General features: G+C 40.9%; 1 protein-coding gene across 7 annotated transcripts in view; it reads left to right on the top strand.

The window, feature by feature from the left end:
* Positions 1-19116, top strand: part of UBN2 (ubinuclein 2) — a 114162-nt gene that overhangs the window by 20403 nt on the left and 74643 nt on the right. For all 7 annotated transcript variants that reach the window (XM_030547949.1, XM_030547959.1, XM_030547967.1 and 4 more), the window contains exons 4-5: positions 10403-10540; positions 11466-11578. In XM_030547949.1, the coding sequence (XP_030403809.1) occupies positions 10403-10540; positions 11466-11578 (251 nt within the window). The remainder of the gene's footprint in view (positions 1-10402; positions 10541-11465; positions 11579-19116) is intronic.

Genomic DNA, 19116 nt, shown 5'->3' with positions numbered 1-19116 from the left:
GCACCACTCAGGCCAGAGCCTTTCTTCCACAAAGTTTTCAAATTCAAGACCCTCCAGCAATTCTCAGGGATTAACAAGTATGTACTACGTGATTTTTTTTTTCCCCCTAAGACTACTAGGCCTGATGGTTTCATCACTCTGTCACACCCTTTGCTTGTCTGAACATGAGACTTTTACACCACTGGCCATGCCAAATGTACAGTCTTCAAAGGAGACTGTTCCTTCTCAAGTGCTCCAATAGCTTCATTAGTGGGAACAGACAGTACTGCAATACAAATAATTCACAGGGGCCATGTCCTCCAGGGAATACCTTTTGCTGTCCCCTCCCTTAACATTGTAATCCTCGCCAATTCCTCCAGTCTGGTCTGGGGTGTGCATTACCAAGACTGCCAAGGACATAGGCCAGGAAACACTTGAGAATCTACACTTCTTATCAAGATACTGGAACTTAGGTCAGCTTGGTGGCCTCTCAGAGCCTTTCAGCTATCTTTGCAGCACTGTGTAGTACACATGCTTACAGACAATACCACTGTCCTGTGTCACAGCAGCAAATAGGGAGGAGTATATTTGTAGCTCTTCTTGCTTTCACAAATATCTTTGGCTGTGGTGCATCCAAAGCCGCTCAGTAGCTCTTTGCCTTGCAGGCAAGGCAAACGTGTGGGCAGGACTTGCTTTGCAGGAAGTCTCAGGATCATCAATAAAAGCCATGCTTGAATCCAGCAGAGCTAGTGTGCTATTTCACAGATGGGCCCAACCAATAATAGATTTGTGACCAAACAAAAGACCAGTTGCCAAGTGTATTGCACAAGTGCACTCTGAGACAAAAACCTTCTTAAGGATGTTTCTCTGTTGGGCTGGAGCCAACATCTTCTATATGTCTTCCATTCCATTCTTGATATTCAAGGTCATAAGAAAATCAGGTCATACTGTCAACATCCTATTAAAAGCCACAAGGTGGCCTCATTAGCGCTGCGAGTGGCCCAGAGAACCACCATACCTGCTGCCTTCTGTCTCTGGATGTTTGTCTCAATAGCAAAGGAAGATTCTGCATCCCAGCTCAGAGATGTTCCATCTTGCAGTGCAGAGGCTAACTACCTGACAAATGTGGACAGTTTGATTTTGGAGGGTTCAGATGTCCTTTTACAATCCAGGACTCTATCTTCTCTATCTTAAAATGCAATATGCAAAAATGGAAACGGTTGACTGTCTGGGCCATAGGTAAGGGACTCACTCCGTCTCCAGCTGAGGTCCTTGCAGTTATAGAGTACCTCCTACATCTTAAGTTTCAGGACCTAGCCATACTCTCCATAAAAGTCTGTTTGACAGCAATATTTGCTTTCTTGCAATTGTTAGGGACAAATCCATCTTCTCATATCTGATGGTATACAGGTTCCTTAAAGTTATGATAAATTTACTTCCTGCCTCTCCTTTCATGACACCTAAATCTCGTTTTAATGAAGCTGATGGGCCCTCTGTATGAGCCTTTTGCACAAGCCTGTTCAACATTTTTTAATCAAAACTAGCCCTCCTGATAGGTATTGTCCCTTCTAGAAGCATGAGATCAGTGCTCTGTTAGCCACTCAAACGTATACTAGTGCACAAAGACAAGCCCCATTCCAGCTTCATGCATAAAGTGGTCTCAAATTTCCACCTATCTCAATGTATTTCCCCCCAATCCCATTCCCACTTAAGAATCTTGTCTACATACTGTAGATGTAGTGAGGGCACTTTCTTTTTGTGTTAAAAAAAGGACATTTTTAGAAAATACTAATGGGCTATTTGTAGCATTTGGGGAGAAATGCCATGTAGAACCTATTACCAAATAGACTTTTATATTGGGCTAGGTGGTGCATAGAACGCTGCTACGTGTCAGTTAGGAAACCAGTACCCCTTGATTTAAATACTCATTCTGCAAGACCCACTATGTCATGATTTGCAGAGCAGCAACTTTAAGTTCAGTGCATACTTTCACAGACATTGATCCTTGGATTTAGCATTATGCTCTGATGCATAGTTTGGAACGCAGTGCTACAGTGCACATTTAGTGAAGAACTCCTTGCCTGATGTACTTCTGATAGAGCACTGTTTGATGATCTGCAAATTAGAATACTCCGAGGCTCTCAAAGAGAAAAAGGTTACTTACTAGTCGCTCTGGTTCCTAGAGTTTCCTCTGTTCATGCTACCTCTCCACCTTCCCCTGTACATCTGAGCCATACATAACACAGCACTTTGCGGTTGGGAGATGTGTCCACACTACACAGTTTTGTCGGCAAAAAGTAGCTTTTGCTGACGAAACAGTGGAGGTGTACATACCACAAAGCTTCTTTTGATGGCAAAGTGACAAAGCATCAGTGTAGTTTCTGCCGTTCATTACGTCAACATAACTGGCCTCCCCCAGTATCCCACAATGTCCACTATGACCACTCTGCTCACTATGCCCCTCCCCTTTCAAAACTCTGGGAAACTTTGACATTCCTCAGGGTGGAGAGCTCTCAGAGCTGATGAGGATGCAGCTCCTGGTATCTTAGGAGTCTGTGGGAGAACTCAAAGGGAATCACAGAACTATTAATGTGAAATCAGCTGTCAGGCAGAGTGGGCAGGTGGTGGGACAGTGTTAGGGGAAGAGGCTGCTAAGCAAAGCTGGGGACTGATATGGTGGTGGGTGTCCCTCTCCCCCAGGATTGGTTGCTTGGGCTGCTGTCTGAACTAAGACAGCTTGCTGACTCACTCTCCCCCAACATACACTGTCTCTCACATATACACTCCCCACATACACAATCTCTCGCATGCTTCCCCAAAACATGCTGTCTCCTTCCTACACGTGTGATCTCTTTCTCTCTTCCCCCCATACACGTCAGGTGAAAAGCAGCTGGCAATCTAGTAGGATGCCTATGGAATGATGGGATTGAGAAACCTGCATCATGTGACACTGTATTTGCCCCAGGAGGCATTGCAAACCCTTCTCAAAGTATCCTGTGGCCAGCTGCATAGTGGGCAAGCTTCCCAAAGTGCACTGCTCTCTGTTTCGATGCAAGAGCTGCTAGTGTGGATGTGCTCTGCTGCCAGACACAAGGATCGTAGTGTGGACATGCAACAGCGGTTTAATTAAAGTACTTTAATTGAAGCAGCATAACTTTTGTCAACACAATTCTGTGGTGTAGACAAGGCCTAAAAAAGTGCACTGTTACCCTCACCCGAGCTCTCTTGACCACTTCTCAATAGACACAACTTTTCAGGGCACATCTGTACCTTGATGCCAGGAGTGTCATATCCTAGGAGTGTGAATGCACTAAGGTGTGTCTTGAACAGTTACTAGCAAGTAACTCTCTCTCTTTTCCCCCCACCCCCCCCCAAGCAGGACAAAGTAGGTGGTATAGTAACTTCTAGAACTTGGCAAATGTCGTGGACAGTTAGTTTAAGATGAAGAATAAAGCTGTATTGCAAACTACAGTCAGATAGTTCAAAGGCAGTTGTTTTTGCCAAGTGAGCCTGAGTAGGCTTTATAGTAAAATTTAACAACAATTTAATTATTTGCTATTTCTATAAAGTGTAATTTGATTCCCTTTTAGAAGGGAAAGGGCCTCCGTAGTACTTGATTCAGCAATTTACTTAAACAGGTGTCTAAATTCAAGCACGTGAGCAATGTCATTGACTCTGAGACACCTGAGGTGCTTAAAGTTAGCCATATGTTTAAGTACCTTACTGAACTGAAGCCTTTGGTGCTGTCAGGGCCAGGAAGCTTAACATAGTGCCAAATATTAATTTCCAAACTAAACATCTGTATTTAAAAAACTTACACACCAACTTGGTTGACCTTTTTTTACAAAGAGAAATGTCTGGAAAACATCAAATCACTCTGAGTTCCTTGGGTTTAAAATTAAACTAAATAAAAATAAAATCCTAAATCACCAGAAGGCAGTACTGATGGCCCTGAGCCAAGTAATCTTAAAGCATGTGGTGCAGAAGAGTATATTAAACCAATGTGAAAAACTTAAGACACTTTCACAGTTAATGGAAATCTAAATACACCTGTACCCCGATATAACTTGACCCACTATAACATGAATTCGGATATAATGCAGTAAAGCAGTGCTCCGGCTGTATCAGAACTGAGACTTTATAGTTCTCTTACATTAGAGACAAACCTAAATATTTCTGACTGAGATTCAGACATGCTAAATATAAGAACAAAAATAAGGAGCCTTTGCACAATAGTCCAAAACAGAATGACTAGCATGCATGATTGTTTAAAGAACTACCTTTAAACAGTCATGAGCAATTAATTTCATTTTTAACTTTTGAGAATGAGTCCGCAACCCAAGAGAGGGACAGCCTTTCTTAAGGCTGGCCACACTGCTTCAAGCCAGTGATCCATCAAGCCCAGTATGTTGTCTTTTGACTGTGGCTGATGCCAGATGCTTCAGAGGAAGTGAACAGAACAGGGAAATATATCTAGTGATCCATCCCTTTTTGTCCAGTCCCACTTTCTAGCAGTTAGGTTTAGGGACACCCAGAGCATAGGGTTGTGTCCCTGATCATTCAGGGTAATAGCCATTAATGGACCTATCCACCATGAGCTTATCTAATTCTCTTTTGAACCCAGTTATACTTTAGGGATTCAAAACATTCCCTGGCAATGAGTTCTACTGGTTGACTTCTGTTTGTTTTAAACCTGCTGCCTATTAATTTCATTGGTTCACCCCTTCTTTGTGTGTTATGTGACGGGGTAAATAACACTTACTCCACACCATTTATGATTTTATAGACATATCATATCCCCGCTACTAGCCATCTCTTTTCCAAACTGAATAGTCCTAATCTTTTTAATCTTTCTGCGTATGGAAGCTGTTCCTTAGCCCTAATAATTTTTGTTGCCATCTCTGTACTTTTTCCAATTCTAATATGCCTTTTTTGAGATGGGGCAACAAGAACTGCACACAATATTCAAGATGTGGGCATTCTATGGATTTATATATTTGCATTGTATTTCCTGTCTTATCTAGCCCCTTCCTAACGGTTCCTAACATTGCTTTTTTGATTGCTGATGTACATTGAGTAGATATTTTCAGAGAACTATCTGCTATGACTCCAAGATCTTTCTTGAGTGGTAACAGCTGATTTATACCCCCATCATTTTGGAAAACACAATCTCAACTATACATACAATGTGCACTACTTTTCATTTATCAACATTGAATTTCATCCACCATTTTGTTGCTCATTAGTTTTGTGAGATCTTTGTAACTCTTCTCAGTCTTCTTTGGACTTTATCTTGAGTAATTTTGTATCATCTGCAAACTTTGCCATCTTACTGTTTACCCTTTTCAAAATTATTTATGAATATGTTGAACCTGACTGGTTCCAGTATAGATCCTTGGGGGACCCTGCTATTTACCTCTCCATTGTGAAAATGGACCATGTATTCCTAGCCTTTGTTTCTTGTCTTTTCAACCAGTTACTGATCCATGAGAGGACCTTCCCTCTTATCTCATTATTCATGTCTTTGCTTAAGAGCCTTTGATGAGGGACCTTGTCAGAGGCTTTCTGAAAGTCCAAGTACACTGTATCCACTGGATCACCTTTGTCCACGTTTGTTCACTCCCACAAAGAATTCTAATGGATTGGTGAGGCATGATTTCCCTTTACAAAAGCCATGTTGACTCTTCCCCAACAAATCATGTTCATCTATATAATAATTCTGTTCTTTATGATAAATTTAACCAATTTGCCTGGTACTGAATTTAGACTTAACAGCCTGTAATTGCCAGGATCGCCTTTGGAGCATTTTAAAAATTTTGGTGTCACATTAGCTATCCTCCTATCATGTGATACATGCTGACTTAAGCAAAAGGTTGCATGCCACAGTAGTAGTTTTGCAATTTCATATTTGAGTTCCTCCAGAACTCTTGGGTGAATACCATGAAGTCCTGGTGACTTATTGCTGTTCAGTTTATCAGTTTGTTCCAAAACCACCTCCACTGATAGCTCAGTCTGGGACAGGACCTCATATTTCCGCCCTTAAAAAGAATGGTTCAGGTGTGGGAATCTCCCTCACATCATCTGCAATGAAGATTGATACAAAGAATTCATTAGCTTCTCTGCAATGGCCTTGTCTTCCTTGAGTGCTTCTTTAGCACCTTGATTGTCCAGTGTCCCCATTGATTTTTGGCAGGCTTCCTGCTTCTGATGTACTTAAAAATTAACAGCAATTTTTTTTTTTTTTTTTTTTTTTTTAGTATTTTGCTAGTTGCTCTTCATTTTTCTCGTCAGAAAACCATATCTAAAGTTTTAGCTTCTATGGTGCTGTAATAAGAATTTTTCCCCTAGTTTCACAGCGAATGAAGAGAATTAGGACATTTCAAAGAAATCATTCGGCTCCTTTGCATTAGGAACAAGGAGGAACAAATTGATGAGGGACCAAATATTTTTCATCCAAGAGTTCTGAAGGAGCTTCAGAGTGGAATAGTTAAGCTACTCCCAAGATTATATAATCACATAATCAGCTAATACAGTGGAACATTAAAAGTTAGCAAATGTTGTACCTATTTTTTTAAAAAGTCATTTGGTGTGATCATGAGCGTTATAGATCAGTTAGCATTATTTCTGGGTTGGGTAAACTGGCTGAAAAGAAAATTAAATATAGAATTATAAATTATGCATGCATGATATGATGGTTACAAACCAGCATAGCTTCTGTAAAGGAAAGTCAAGTCTACTAGAATTTTTTTGAGCTGGATGAATTTTTGTGGGCTTTCAAAAAGCTCTTTGACACTCTTTCACAAGCCACTTTTGAAACATCAACTGGTATATTTTTGTCCATCTGTGTCTCACTGATCTTGTTTGCTATTTGCTTGATTGCTTATTCAACCACTGGATAGTTTACATTCTACTTGTTTGGTTTTATACATACTGAATGAATGCCTTTAAATTTCCGTTTGTCTGGTTGATTGACTAACTTTCTGTGGTATAGTTCCTGCTTTTCTCTGTCATCCCACTTCTTTCATACAACTCTCTTCTCCACTCATATCAGCACTTCCTTCCCAACCCTCAGACAGTTCACTCCCTGTTTTTGCTTTCTTCTCTCTCACTGCCAACATTATCTGGGATGACATTTGTCCCAACTTTGGGTACCTCCAATCTCCCTGCATTCTTGCCCTTGACATCACTTGCATCCCCATTCCTTTGACCTTACATATTCCAACTTCACTAAATCTACTCCTGTTCCCAGTGGAATGCCCACTCCATCTTTTAAAAGATAATCATCATTCACAGCCTTTTCTTTTCCAACTTCCTTTATCTTCTTGCATCACTGAGTCTATGAAGAAAGTTACGTGGCTGCATGGAGTTCTTCCACTACAAGTTCTCCCCTTGTTGATTTTTATGCCTGAAGTCCCTGTTGCCTGTTACTACTGTTGATTCTCACCTTAAACCTCTCTCTGCCTTTCATTCTACCTGTCTTCCACTTTCTCTCCCTCTAACACTACCTCCCCCTCCCACTTCCATTATCTATCTTGTGACTTCAGTGTGCTCCAGTGATCCCCATTCCCTCTCGCCTCCTAACCTCCTTTGCCTCACCACTTTTGTGTCCTCCTTCATCTTCATTTAACCTCTTGCCTTTTTCTCCAGTGCCTTCTCCATTTAACTCTTTTTACCTATGACCTTATCAAATATTATAATTTACAAACACTGCCACATTCATCTCCAACTCCCTACTGGATCCCCTCCAGTCTGACTTCTGCCTCCTTCATTTCGTTGAAACTGCTGTCATCAAGGCTTCTAGCAACCTCTTCCTAGTCAAATCTTAAGATCTTTTAATTCATGTTCCTCCTTCTAGCACTCAACTGCTTTTGATACCATTGATCATACCCTCCTTCACATCTTAGTCACCCTAGGCTTTTGCTATTCTGTTCTTTCCTGATTCTTGACCTACCTCTCCTGGCTTTTGTTGACCATCTCTGTCTTATTATTCATCCTTCATTGTTCTGTTCTTGATTTTTTCCCCTCCTCATTTTATCTCTTTTCATGAAGTGATCTCATATGCTCTTATGTCTTCAGTTACCATCTCCATCCCAGTGACTCTCATTCACTTGTTAGCGCCTAATTTGTCTCCATCTGTTCAGTATTGGATCTTCGCCTGTCTCCAACATTTCCTTTTATTGATGTGTCTCAGCTCAAGCTGACATAGGCAGAGAACAATTCCTTTTCTTTCTTGCGAGCCGCCACTTTCTCCATTTCTTTCATATTTGACAAGCATCAATCTCCTTGTAGCTTAGGCCTGTATCTTTGAGGTCACCTTTGACTTTTCCATCTCCTATGTCTAATACCTCTAAGGCACATCCAAATGCTGTCTCTTGTTCTTTCAAAATAGTTCACGAATCCATTTGTCTGTCTCTATACACTACAGTTGTGATAGTTCTTGTAATCTTTTCTCGTAGGTATTATAAATGTCTTCTCTCTGGACTCGTAGTCACAGGTGTTGTACAGATTTCCCATTCTTTCACCACTCCCCATAAAAAATGCTGTCACCAGAATCACATTTCTCACCCCTCAAGATGACCATCTCATCTCTTCCACTCCCTCTTCCACTTCATCAATCTTAACGTGCTTGTCTCATTTTCATTGTCCTTTCATGCTACTGCTCAATGCCCCACTCTTCTAGTCCTCTTGCAAGCACTTCTTTCATGATACTCTATGGAATGTTGTTCCTGAGTGAATCAACAAGACTGCTACTCTCTGTGTACAGAGCCTTCTTGAACATACACTGCTAGCAAAATATCTACAAGAAATTGACTGAGTGAGGGTAAACAGAGTAGGAATAAATCTATAGTTACCAACATGGCCTGTCAAGGATGGTCTGGTTGTACTTGGTCCTGCCTCAGCTCAGGGAGCTGGATGGACTTGACTCCTGAAGGTTCCTTACAGCCCTACATTTCGATGATTATATTGCATAAGGTTAATTTTCAGGTGGTATAGTGTTTTATGCTACCATTGGTGGTATGTGATACATTCGTGAGCTAGGAATGGTAAGATGGTAACTTTTATGTTCTGTAGGCTACTTGAGAAGATAATGAGGCACTACAGATGACTCTCTAGGCCAGTTGAATGGGCAACATGATGGTAGATGACATTTAATGTTGACAAAGTAAAGCACGGTGGAAGTAATTATATGAACTATTCAGAGACACTGCTGAGTTCTAATTAAGTGTAATTACACAAGAAGACAACCTGGGTATCATTGCAGACAGCTCAGTGAAACAAACATTACACTGAGCAGAGATTCAAAAAAAAATATTAAAAGTATAATACTGAACATATTATAAAACCCCTACATAAATTGATTATAAATATTATAAAGCTTGCACATAAATTCATGGGTGTCCCCCCGCTTACTTGCAATGTTCTGTTCTGTCTAGTCACCCTATCTCAAAATATATAGCAGAAATAAAGGGTCTAGGAAGAGGTGATGAAAATAATTGGAGGCATGGAAAGATAAGGACCATTTAAAGAGAAATTGAGAGAGGATCATGTTAGAGGCATGCAAAAAAAATGAATGGTATAGAGAAGGTAAATTGGGCATTCTTTCTCATACTAGAAAAATAAGAGTGAATTCTGTGAAACTGAAATGCAAATGCATTAAAAATTGATAAATGGAGATATTTTTATTCAACTTATAATAAATCTGTGGAGTCTGTGGCTAGCGCATCTTGGTGAGGCCAAGATCTTAGTAGGATTTTGAAAAAAAAATCCAGGTATACTAAATATTAAACCTGCATATTGCAGTATGCAAGTCACCCAGTAACTGATAGAGTTGTGAAGAAATATTCTGTGTTGACCTTTGGGTGGTTATTCAGTAATTGGCTGCTATATGGTTTCATGTACCGTCATCTGAACCTTCTGGTAGTAGACACTGTCAGAAATGGAATATTGACGTAGATGACTGTTGTTACATCTCCTAATAGGGTGACCAGACAGCAAGTGTGAAAAATCGGGACAGAGAGTGGGGAGTAATAGGAGCCTATATACGGAAAAACCCCCAAATATAGGGACTGTCCCTATAAAACCGGGAGGACATCTAACAGGTGGTGTTTTTTGGTGTGCCACTGCTGCCACTCCATGGATAGTGTGCATCAACAGTGTGGTGACCCTGGCCTTCTCCCAAATATGAATTTTTATTAGTTGCTTCAAAAGCGGTGGATTGATACTATGACACTAGCACTCCACAGCCTTGATAAATAACTTTTCAGCAGCCTGGTATGTTTATGATTTGAAATCTAGCAAGTTATGTAAGATGTTTGTGTTTAATACCTCATGTTCAGAGACTGTATTTAAATAAGTGAATTGTTTCCTATTAATAAAGTGATAGATGTTGGTTAATTACCTGACTCTTCTGTTTCCTGCCCAGTATGATGAATTGGTTCCTGCATCTCTGACAACCAAATATGGAGGATTTTACATCAACACGGGAACATTGCAATTCCGCCAAGCATCTGATTCAGAGGATGAAGACTTTGCAGAGGACAAAAAGCACAGGCCACCTAAAGCAAGTGATCTTAGTTTCTTTTCCTCTTGGAATTTATGGCTGATTTTGAAAATCAGGAAAGGCTTTGTAATCTGGCTACAACAAAATGAGAAACTGAAAGCTTGCTGATAAAGAGATATAGGTGATGCAGGGTTGAAGGCAGCTGGTACGGCATACCGGTAAGAAGCCAGTAGCAGCCCGTACCCAGCTGACATTAAAGCGCTGCTGTGGCAAAGGACCCTCTGGCAGGGACTACTGGCTGGGCTGCCAATGGGGGTGGCAAAAGGGGAAGGTGCCCTGGGGCCGGCGATTTAAAAGGGGCTCTCCCAGCTGCTGCTACTGCAGCAGCGGCCAAAGCCCTGGGCCCTTTTAAATCACCACCAGAGCCCTAGGTGGTGCGGGCCAGGCAGTATAGATGGGGTGGCTGGGGGAGGCTGACCCCAAGCCCTGCCCTTTTCTCCGGAGGCTCGGAGTCGAGCCCCCGTACCGATAAGAATTTAATTACTTTCACCCCTGAGGTGATGTCAGTCTCATTATCTCGTATCTTTTTAATTTTAAAAACATTTGTTGTTAATATTCAAGTATTGACATGCACTCCAATAGCACAAGGGTGGAACCTTATTCACGTAGCTGGAGTAGTGTAACGTAGGTTGACTTCACCTGGGTAATGAAGACAAGCCCTTAGTCTAAGAACACTTATGTCTAATTTGTCATCTGAAGTGGTGAGAAGCAAAAAGAAAGTACATAAGAAAATATGTAATTGAGACCTTGAGCTCTTGGTGGGCTAAACAGGTGAAGGAGTGCCCTTCACCCCTTTTTTTTTAAATCCAGTTGCTTAACAGTGATGATGTCGGTTCTGACTTGCTAGACATGAGGCTGAAGCACTTATTATTGTATAAAAACATTGTAGAGCAGAGGTAACGCTATCACCTTTTTGATTCTTTAGGTGTCCAAACTAAAAGAAGGAGAGGACCATGGGATTAAGAAGCGGAAGCGGAAAGAGGAGGGCACAGAGAAGGAGAAAAAGCCTCGGAAAATGAAAGTTCCTAAGCAACTGGGGTAGGTCCATCTGTCAGGTTTTTAAAAGAGAGGGCACCTCACTGCAACAAGAGAAGCAATAGCTTAATGTCCCCTCATCCCCTGTTGAGTTCGTTTGCCAGTCTTGACTTTTTAGCTGAATATAGTTAAACATAAATAGGGTAGGCAGAACTTGAGTTTTATTTTTTAATTTTGAGGGATATTTATGTTTTGTAAAGCTTTTTTAGATTTTTATCTACTTAAATTTTCACAGCTGTGGAAAATTATGGAAGAGGTCAAACAATTTAATGACAGCTGGTGAGATTCAAAGAAGTTAATGCTTTATCACTGTTGGAAAAAATTATCACATCAAAATATACAAAGGAAATATCCTTAAATCAGACTTCAATAAGTTATCAAACTTTATTTTTCTTTCTTTGCCTATCTATGAATTTCCATTATTATAGATATAAAAATTTTTTTAAGGGTTTGTGTATGGAGAAATCGACGTTGGCTGACACCGATAAGAATCTAATCCTTCCAAGCCTAAATGTGAAGTTGTGATATGTGGATATCAAAAGAACAGTGAGGGAGTGGGATAGAAGTGGGGTCAGTCCATTGTACTAAAATGGATATATATTGCTGTCTTAGGGCTTGGGCAGTGGTGTGTGTCTGGATGTTAGTGGTACAGCCTTTTATATAAGATTTTCAGTCACTATCTGGGGACTTCCTTAGTGTTAGCGCAATAATGGAGTTTATATCATACTTCCCAATTTAAAACTCCTTTTTCAGGGGCTTAAAATAATGTGACCATAAATTTTATAAGAATTGTTCTGGGTTGCAGCTTTACAAGCAATATATATCTCTGATCAATTAGTCAAGTTTGATTTATAAATTTCATTTTTACCATTCCTATTTAAAAAAACAAACCAAAAAACTTGTGTGGAGAAAGTCAGTTGCCTAAAGTTGGAAGGAAACCCACATGACAAGATTAAAATGCAAGTTTGAGACTGTTACTCTCAGTAATAGCTGAAACTTAAGAAAACAGAAATTTGTCATGTAATTAGTCTATAATAGAATATGATGTTGGTTTTATTTTAATTGCTTGGGTAACTAAATGGGCACTGATCTAGTTTTCTGTCCAAAATTTTATTTTCCTTTTTGAAGAGGAGTGAGGGAGAATTTTACAAAATGTAATATGGACAAAAATGTTTTCACCTAAGAGAGTAAGAAAATTAATGGGTATTTTTCCTCTACATTTATACTGCAATATTGTCAACTGAGATAATATTAGTATATGCGAATCAGAAAGTGACAACATTCAGGCTAGTGTGTCATTGAACAAACTGAAGCCTCCATCCTGCAAAGACTTATGCATGTTCTTAATTTTACACACTCTGAATAGTCCCATTGATTTTTGTGGGACTACTCACTAGTGCATAAAGTTAAGCGTGCGCACAAGTCTTTGTTGGTTGGAGACTTCAGTTTTTAATTTCTGGCCCATCACTCTGCTTCACTTGTGAAAATTTGAATAGCTTTAATTGTTCTAATAATCTAAAGTGGTGATCTTAATCAGAAGTAGTGGTATATACTCATTCATAAGCCGAATTTTTTTAGTAAAAAAGGGAAGCACCAGAGGACGTCATCTTATGAACGGGTATAGAGAGGGAGAGGTAGGACACAGCCCCTCCTCCCAACGGAGGGAGCAAGGAGAGGCAGCACAGACAGCAGAGACAGAAGGGAAGAGGTGGGGCCAGTGTGTCTCCGCTTCTGGCCATCACGCTGCTCTCCCCCCACACTCCAAAGCAGCTGCAGCTCTGGGGCTGGCAGGTTGCCACTGTGCTGCTCGGCCCCGCCCCCCAGAACAGGCTGTGGCCGCCAGAGCAGGCTGTGGCCGTGCTGCCCAGCCTGCTGGAGCAGGCCCAGCCTGCTGGAGCAGTTCCAGCCAAGTCAGAGACATCCTCCCCTGGCCCTCCCCAGATAAGGTGGAAAGGGATGGGATGGGGAGAGAGTGGGGGTCCTGGGCTAGGGGTGGGATCATGTGGGGGTGGTCATCTGGGTTACTCCCCTGAGTCCCAGCTTCCCCCCCCCCCTCAAAAATTCCCCACCAGTTACTGTCCAGGCCCATCAGAGTAAGCAGCTGGCACGCCGGGACACCTTGTTTAATTAGGTTTACCTCCGTGCCTGCGGACGTTCAAGGTAAACAAACTGTCTCGGCCCCCCAGCGGTTATCCTGATGGCTCGGGAGTCAGTTTGCTGACCCCTGAATTGTAGGGTCAGGTTATAAAAATTTTCTGTTTTCACTTATACATGTTGGGGGGGGTTGGCTTATATATGAACCAGCTTATGATCGAGTATATACTGTATATATATATTACTCAACATATTAAAGGCTTGCAAAATGAGGCCTTTAAGTTCAAAGATTTATTCTTTTTGAATGAAGAACTTTAAGTAGTTATGCAGAATGGAAGTTTTGGACATAGGACATTTTTTTTAAAATGCCAATATATTGCTATCATAACTTTACCATTCACATCTTCATTATTCCTTCAGCATGATTTTTATCATAAGGAATTTAAGCAGTCTTCTACAAGATGAAATCTTAAATCTGAAGAGTGATGTAAACCTAGATGGTATATATACATATACTTGTGTAATTGTCTCATCCGTGTAATTGTCTCATCCATTACTATCTGCTTTTGTATACTATGGTGATAAGGTTTTCAGAGAGCCTAATGTACACAGACAAATATAGAAATAGAGTTATGACACTCTGTGCTGTTAGTCCAAAAAGGAGTTTGTTACATGCTGTACTAATAGCACTATCTTTAGCTAAGGTTACACAGCCATTCTGATTATAAAGACCCTGTTTTCAATAGCTCAGTTATAAGTATGCCAGATTTTAGCCATGTGAGCTGTAATTTCCCATGCTGGGTGCCTTCCTCAGGGTGGTTTTTTTGTTTGTTTCAGCAAAAATGATTCAGTAGTTTGTGAAAGTAAGATTAGGAAAAAGTAAATGGTTTTGCCCATGTTAAAGTCAAATCCAAAAACTGTGTCATTGAGAAGTTTAGTGGCACCATGCTTTGGAACAGTGACTGGAAATTTGGCAGGGGTGTCATCCTGGCCTTGGATGTTTTATTTTGCTGTTCCTGTGATTAAACCACACATATTTGCCCAAGTTCTGAAGATTTGGAAAAAAAAAAATCTCAAATCATATATGCTCAATAGAGTCTTGTTGGAGTTTGGCAGCTAAATTCTGCAGGGCGGCAGGGTCTGAGCAAGACTTACCTTGCAGTTGCTGCTTCTGGCTGCAGTGGCACTAACTTCAAAAAAGGGAGACTCTCTCTCTTTGTAGTTTGTGTTCCCGTTGTTGGCACTCAGGCAGCAAGGAGGAAAAAGCCTTTTGACTTGAATGAAGATGGGGTGAGAACTGGACCTGGGATGGGTGGCAGTAGAGGGAGTAGATTGGGATAAGAGGATGGAGGAAGACGGGGGCTGAGATAGAACTGTGGAAGTAAGAGCTCGCCTTGTGAGGGGAAGGAGACTAGAAGTGGGAGACAGCTGTGGGGAAGGGAAATGTGGGTATGAGACAGGATTGGGAATCAGTTCAGAGGGAAGATTAGGATTTAGAGCCATTGCAGCAGGGAAGAGAGATCACATGAGGAGCCAGTGGTAGGTTGGGGGCTAGAACTGGTTAGGTAAGGAAGTAAGGAGACTGGAGTGAAGAGCCTGGGGAGGGAAACTGGGAGTGGGAGCTGAGGTGGAGGAATGAAGACTCAGATGTGCTGTTCCGAGGGAAGGCTAGTAATTGCTAGCTGAGAAGACTGAGACCATGATGAGAAGCTAGAGGGAGGATACAAAGAGCTGGTGGGGAGGGCAAAGAGACGATTGGGATGGGTATAACTTGGAGAGCTTGGGGCAAAAGGAGTTAGGCTTGAGGGGACCATTAGAGTGAACTCCCCTCCAGAACCTGGAATGTAACCCACAATTCCCAAACCTTCCATTACGTCTGCTGTCAGCAAATATCTGTGAACCCCATTAGCAGTGTTTCTTATCCACTTCTAGTGGCTGGCCCATATATACATGATGACAGTCTGATAGTGCCATCAGTAACTCTGTTAGCTTAAGTGGCAGAGATGTGTGTTGTGAATCCAAAGATTCCAGCTCTGTTGTTGTCACCTACATTGTTCTCGGTTCCACATGATGGAATATCTGTTTTTTCAGTTGGTTTTTTTAAAAACCAAAAGGATTGCACACAACTTCAAGTTAAAAGAATGTTACGTTTGCAAAGATAGGCACTCAAGTTAGCAAATGCAGAATGAAGGTTACCTGTGCAATCCTAATTTGGTCTCCTTGTCCATGGTGTTATCGCCTTTAGTTACATGATCGCATACTATATCCCTTTGTAAATGACTGGAGGATTGCTAATGTGATGCCAATTTTTAAAAAGGGGTCCAGAAGTGATCCTGGTAATCATAGGCCGGTAAGCCTGACTTCAGTACCAGACAGGCTGGTTGAAACAATAATAAAGAACAGAATTGTCAGACACATAGATGAACATAATTTGTTGGGGAATAGTCAACTTGATTTTTATAAAGGAAAATCATGCCTCACCAATCTACTAGAATTTTTTAAGGGGGTCAACAAGCATGTGGACAAGGGGGATCTAATGTACTTAGATCTATAGTGTACTTAGATTTTCAGAAAGCCTTTGACAAGGTCTCTCTTCAAGGGCTCTGAAGCTAAGTAAGCTGTCATGGGATAAGAGGGAAGGTCCTCTCATGGATCAGTAACTGGTTAAAAGATAGGAGACAAAGGCTCGGAATAAATTATCAGTTTTCAGAATGGAGAGAAGTAAATAGTGGTGTCCTCCAGGGGTCTATACTGGGGCCAGTACTACTCAGCGTGTTCAGAAATGATCTAGAAAAAAGGAGTAAACAGTGAGGTTGCAAAATTTGCAGATGACACAAAACTATTCAAGATAGTTAGTCAAAAACAGACTGCAAAGAACTACAAAGGGATCTCACAAAACTGGCTGACTCGGCAACAAAATGGCAGCTGAAATTCAGTGTTGATAAATGCAAAGTAATGCACATTGGAAAACATAATCCCAACTGTACATATGAAATGATGGGGTCTAATTTAGCTATTACCACTTGAGAAAGAGATCTTGGAGTCATTGTGGATAGTTTGCTGAAAACATCCACTCCATGTTTAGTGGCAGTCAAAAATGTGAGCAGAACGTTGGGAATCATTAAGAAAGGGGTAGATAAGAGAAAATATCATATTGCCTCTCTGTAGATCCATGTTATGCCCACATCTTGAATACTGCATGTAGATGTGGTTGCCCCATCTCAAAAAATACATATTGGAATTGGAAAAGGTTCAGAAAAGGGCAACAAAAATTATTAGGGGTATGGAACAGTTTCCATATGAGAAGAAATTAATAAGACTGGGACTTTTCAGCTTGGAAAAGAGATGATTAAGGGGGATATGCTTGAGGTCTATAAAATCATAACTGGTCTGGAGAAAGTAGATAAGGAAGTATTATTTACTCCTTCTCATAACATAAGAACTAGGGGGTCACCAAATGAAATTAATAGGCAGCGGGTTAAAACAAACAAGAGGAAGTATTTCTTCACACTATGCACAGTCAACCTGTGGAACTCCTTGCCAGAGGATGCTGTGAAGGCCAAGACTATAACAGGGTTCAAAACAGAACTAGATAAATTCATGGAGCATAGGTTCATCAATAGTTGTTAGCCAGGATGGGCAGGGATGGTGTCCCTAGCCTCTGTTTGCCAGAAGCTGGGAATGGATGACAGGGGATGGATCACTTGATGAGTACCTATTCTGTTCATTCTCTCTGTTGGAAGACAGGATACTGGGCTAGATAGACCTTTGGTCTGACCCAGTATGGCCATTCTTATGTATGATTAGTAGACTATATATAGCTATAAAGTAGAATAGTGTTTGTTCATCTACTTTACAAGTCTCAATAATGCATTATAGTGGCTGTTGTCATTGAGATCAAACTTCTTATGGGTGGAAAGGTTGTTTTGAGTTTCTTCTCTCCCCAACTTCAGAGCAGCAATACAGATGCAAAGTTGAGACTGGTTTGTTGCTCAGACAGAAGCTTGTGGTCTAGGTAGGTGTACATTAACGAATTGCATGGAAAAGGCATGTCTATTCTGCCCTGCATTTTGGAGTAAGGGAATGCGAATAGCAGTGTATACCAAAGAGCTGTGCTTTCTCTCTCCTATGAGGATGCTGTGGGTGCAGTCTTAAAGGTCCTGAGTTCACACTAATATAGATTTGAGTTCACGCCCACAGTATCTCCATGGGGGAGTTACCGAGCAGCACTTTGGTACATACTGCTATTCACACCTCCTTAGTCTGAACTGTGGGGCATTATAGACATGCCTGAAGTTTAGCATCAGAATTGAATACCTTAGCTAGTGATTTCCACAGTTTAATTTTTATAGTAATTGTTCTCTGTAGTAGCACTTCCAACCATAACTCTTAGCTAATGAAGTTCTTGCTTGGGAAACCCATGGTTTTGCATTAGTAATTTAATATTTAGATATCCATAGTAATGCCACACAACATTGAGCAGGGAAGAGAGAAGCAGGAGAAATTAAGTACAATAGAACCTCAGAGTTACGAACAGCAGAGTTATGAACTGACCATTCAACCACACACCTCATTTGGAACTGGAAGTATACAATCAGGCAGCAGCAGAGACCAAAAGAGCAAGCACAGTACAGTACTGTGTTAAATGTAAGCTACTAAAAAAAAAAGGAAAGAAACATATTTCTTCTGCATAGTAAAGTTTCAAAATTGTATTATGTCAGTGTTCAGTTGTAAACTTTTGAAAGAACAGCCATAATGTTTTGTTCAGAGTTGCAAACATTTCAGAGTTATGAACAACCTCTGTTCACAAGGTGTTTGTAACTCTGAGGTTCTACTATATGCAAATGGAGCCTGGAATCCATGAAGATCAGCATCTCTGTTCTGCCCAGGGCCCCTTACCAGCAATATTTTCTCTTCTCTTTTCTCTTCTTCTCTTTTCTCTTCCCATCCTTAGTCTCCTTTTTTCATGTCGCCTGTCTTTGTGCCCTTGCTTTCCTTTGCTGCATTCACATTTTGTTAACAGCAGGTGCGCATAGAGGCGTGCAGTGAGAAAGGAAACTATATAGAAAGTGTTGCTAGAAAGGTAAGGTGGAAAGCAGTATTGTTGCTCTTTATGCCTCCAGTCTCCTCCTCCCAGCATTTCTCCATGCCTTCCTATATCATTCCCTGCAGTTTTCTAACTGTGTATATCATCATCAGATTTCATGTGTAAAGATTTCAGTGCTGAATGTTTCAGTGCTTGAAGTGCTGTGATACTCAGGTATTCATGCACTAGTGAAATCCTAATATGTTAAATACAGCGTTTGAGCGCCAATGTCAAGTAACTCATTGATGAGGAGCTCTAAGATGATACTGAATTCCAGGTTGATAATGCCAAACAAGACAGCATTTGAGGCACTTGCAGCATGTGTTTTCCTAATGCAGACTTTTCTCCTCTGATTCTTCAT

The sequence above is a fragment of the Gopherus evgoodei genome, chromosome 1 (assembly GCF_007399415.2).
Source record: "Gopherus evgoodei ecotype Sinaloan lineage chromosome 1, rGopEvg1_v1.p, whole genome shotgun sequence".
NCBI lineage: Eukaryota > Metazoa > Chordata > Testudines > Testudinidae > Gopherus > Gopherus evgoodei.
This window is presented reverse-complemented; position numbering and strand designations above follow the sequence as displayed.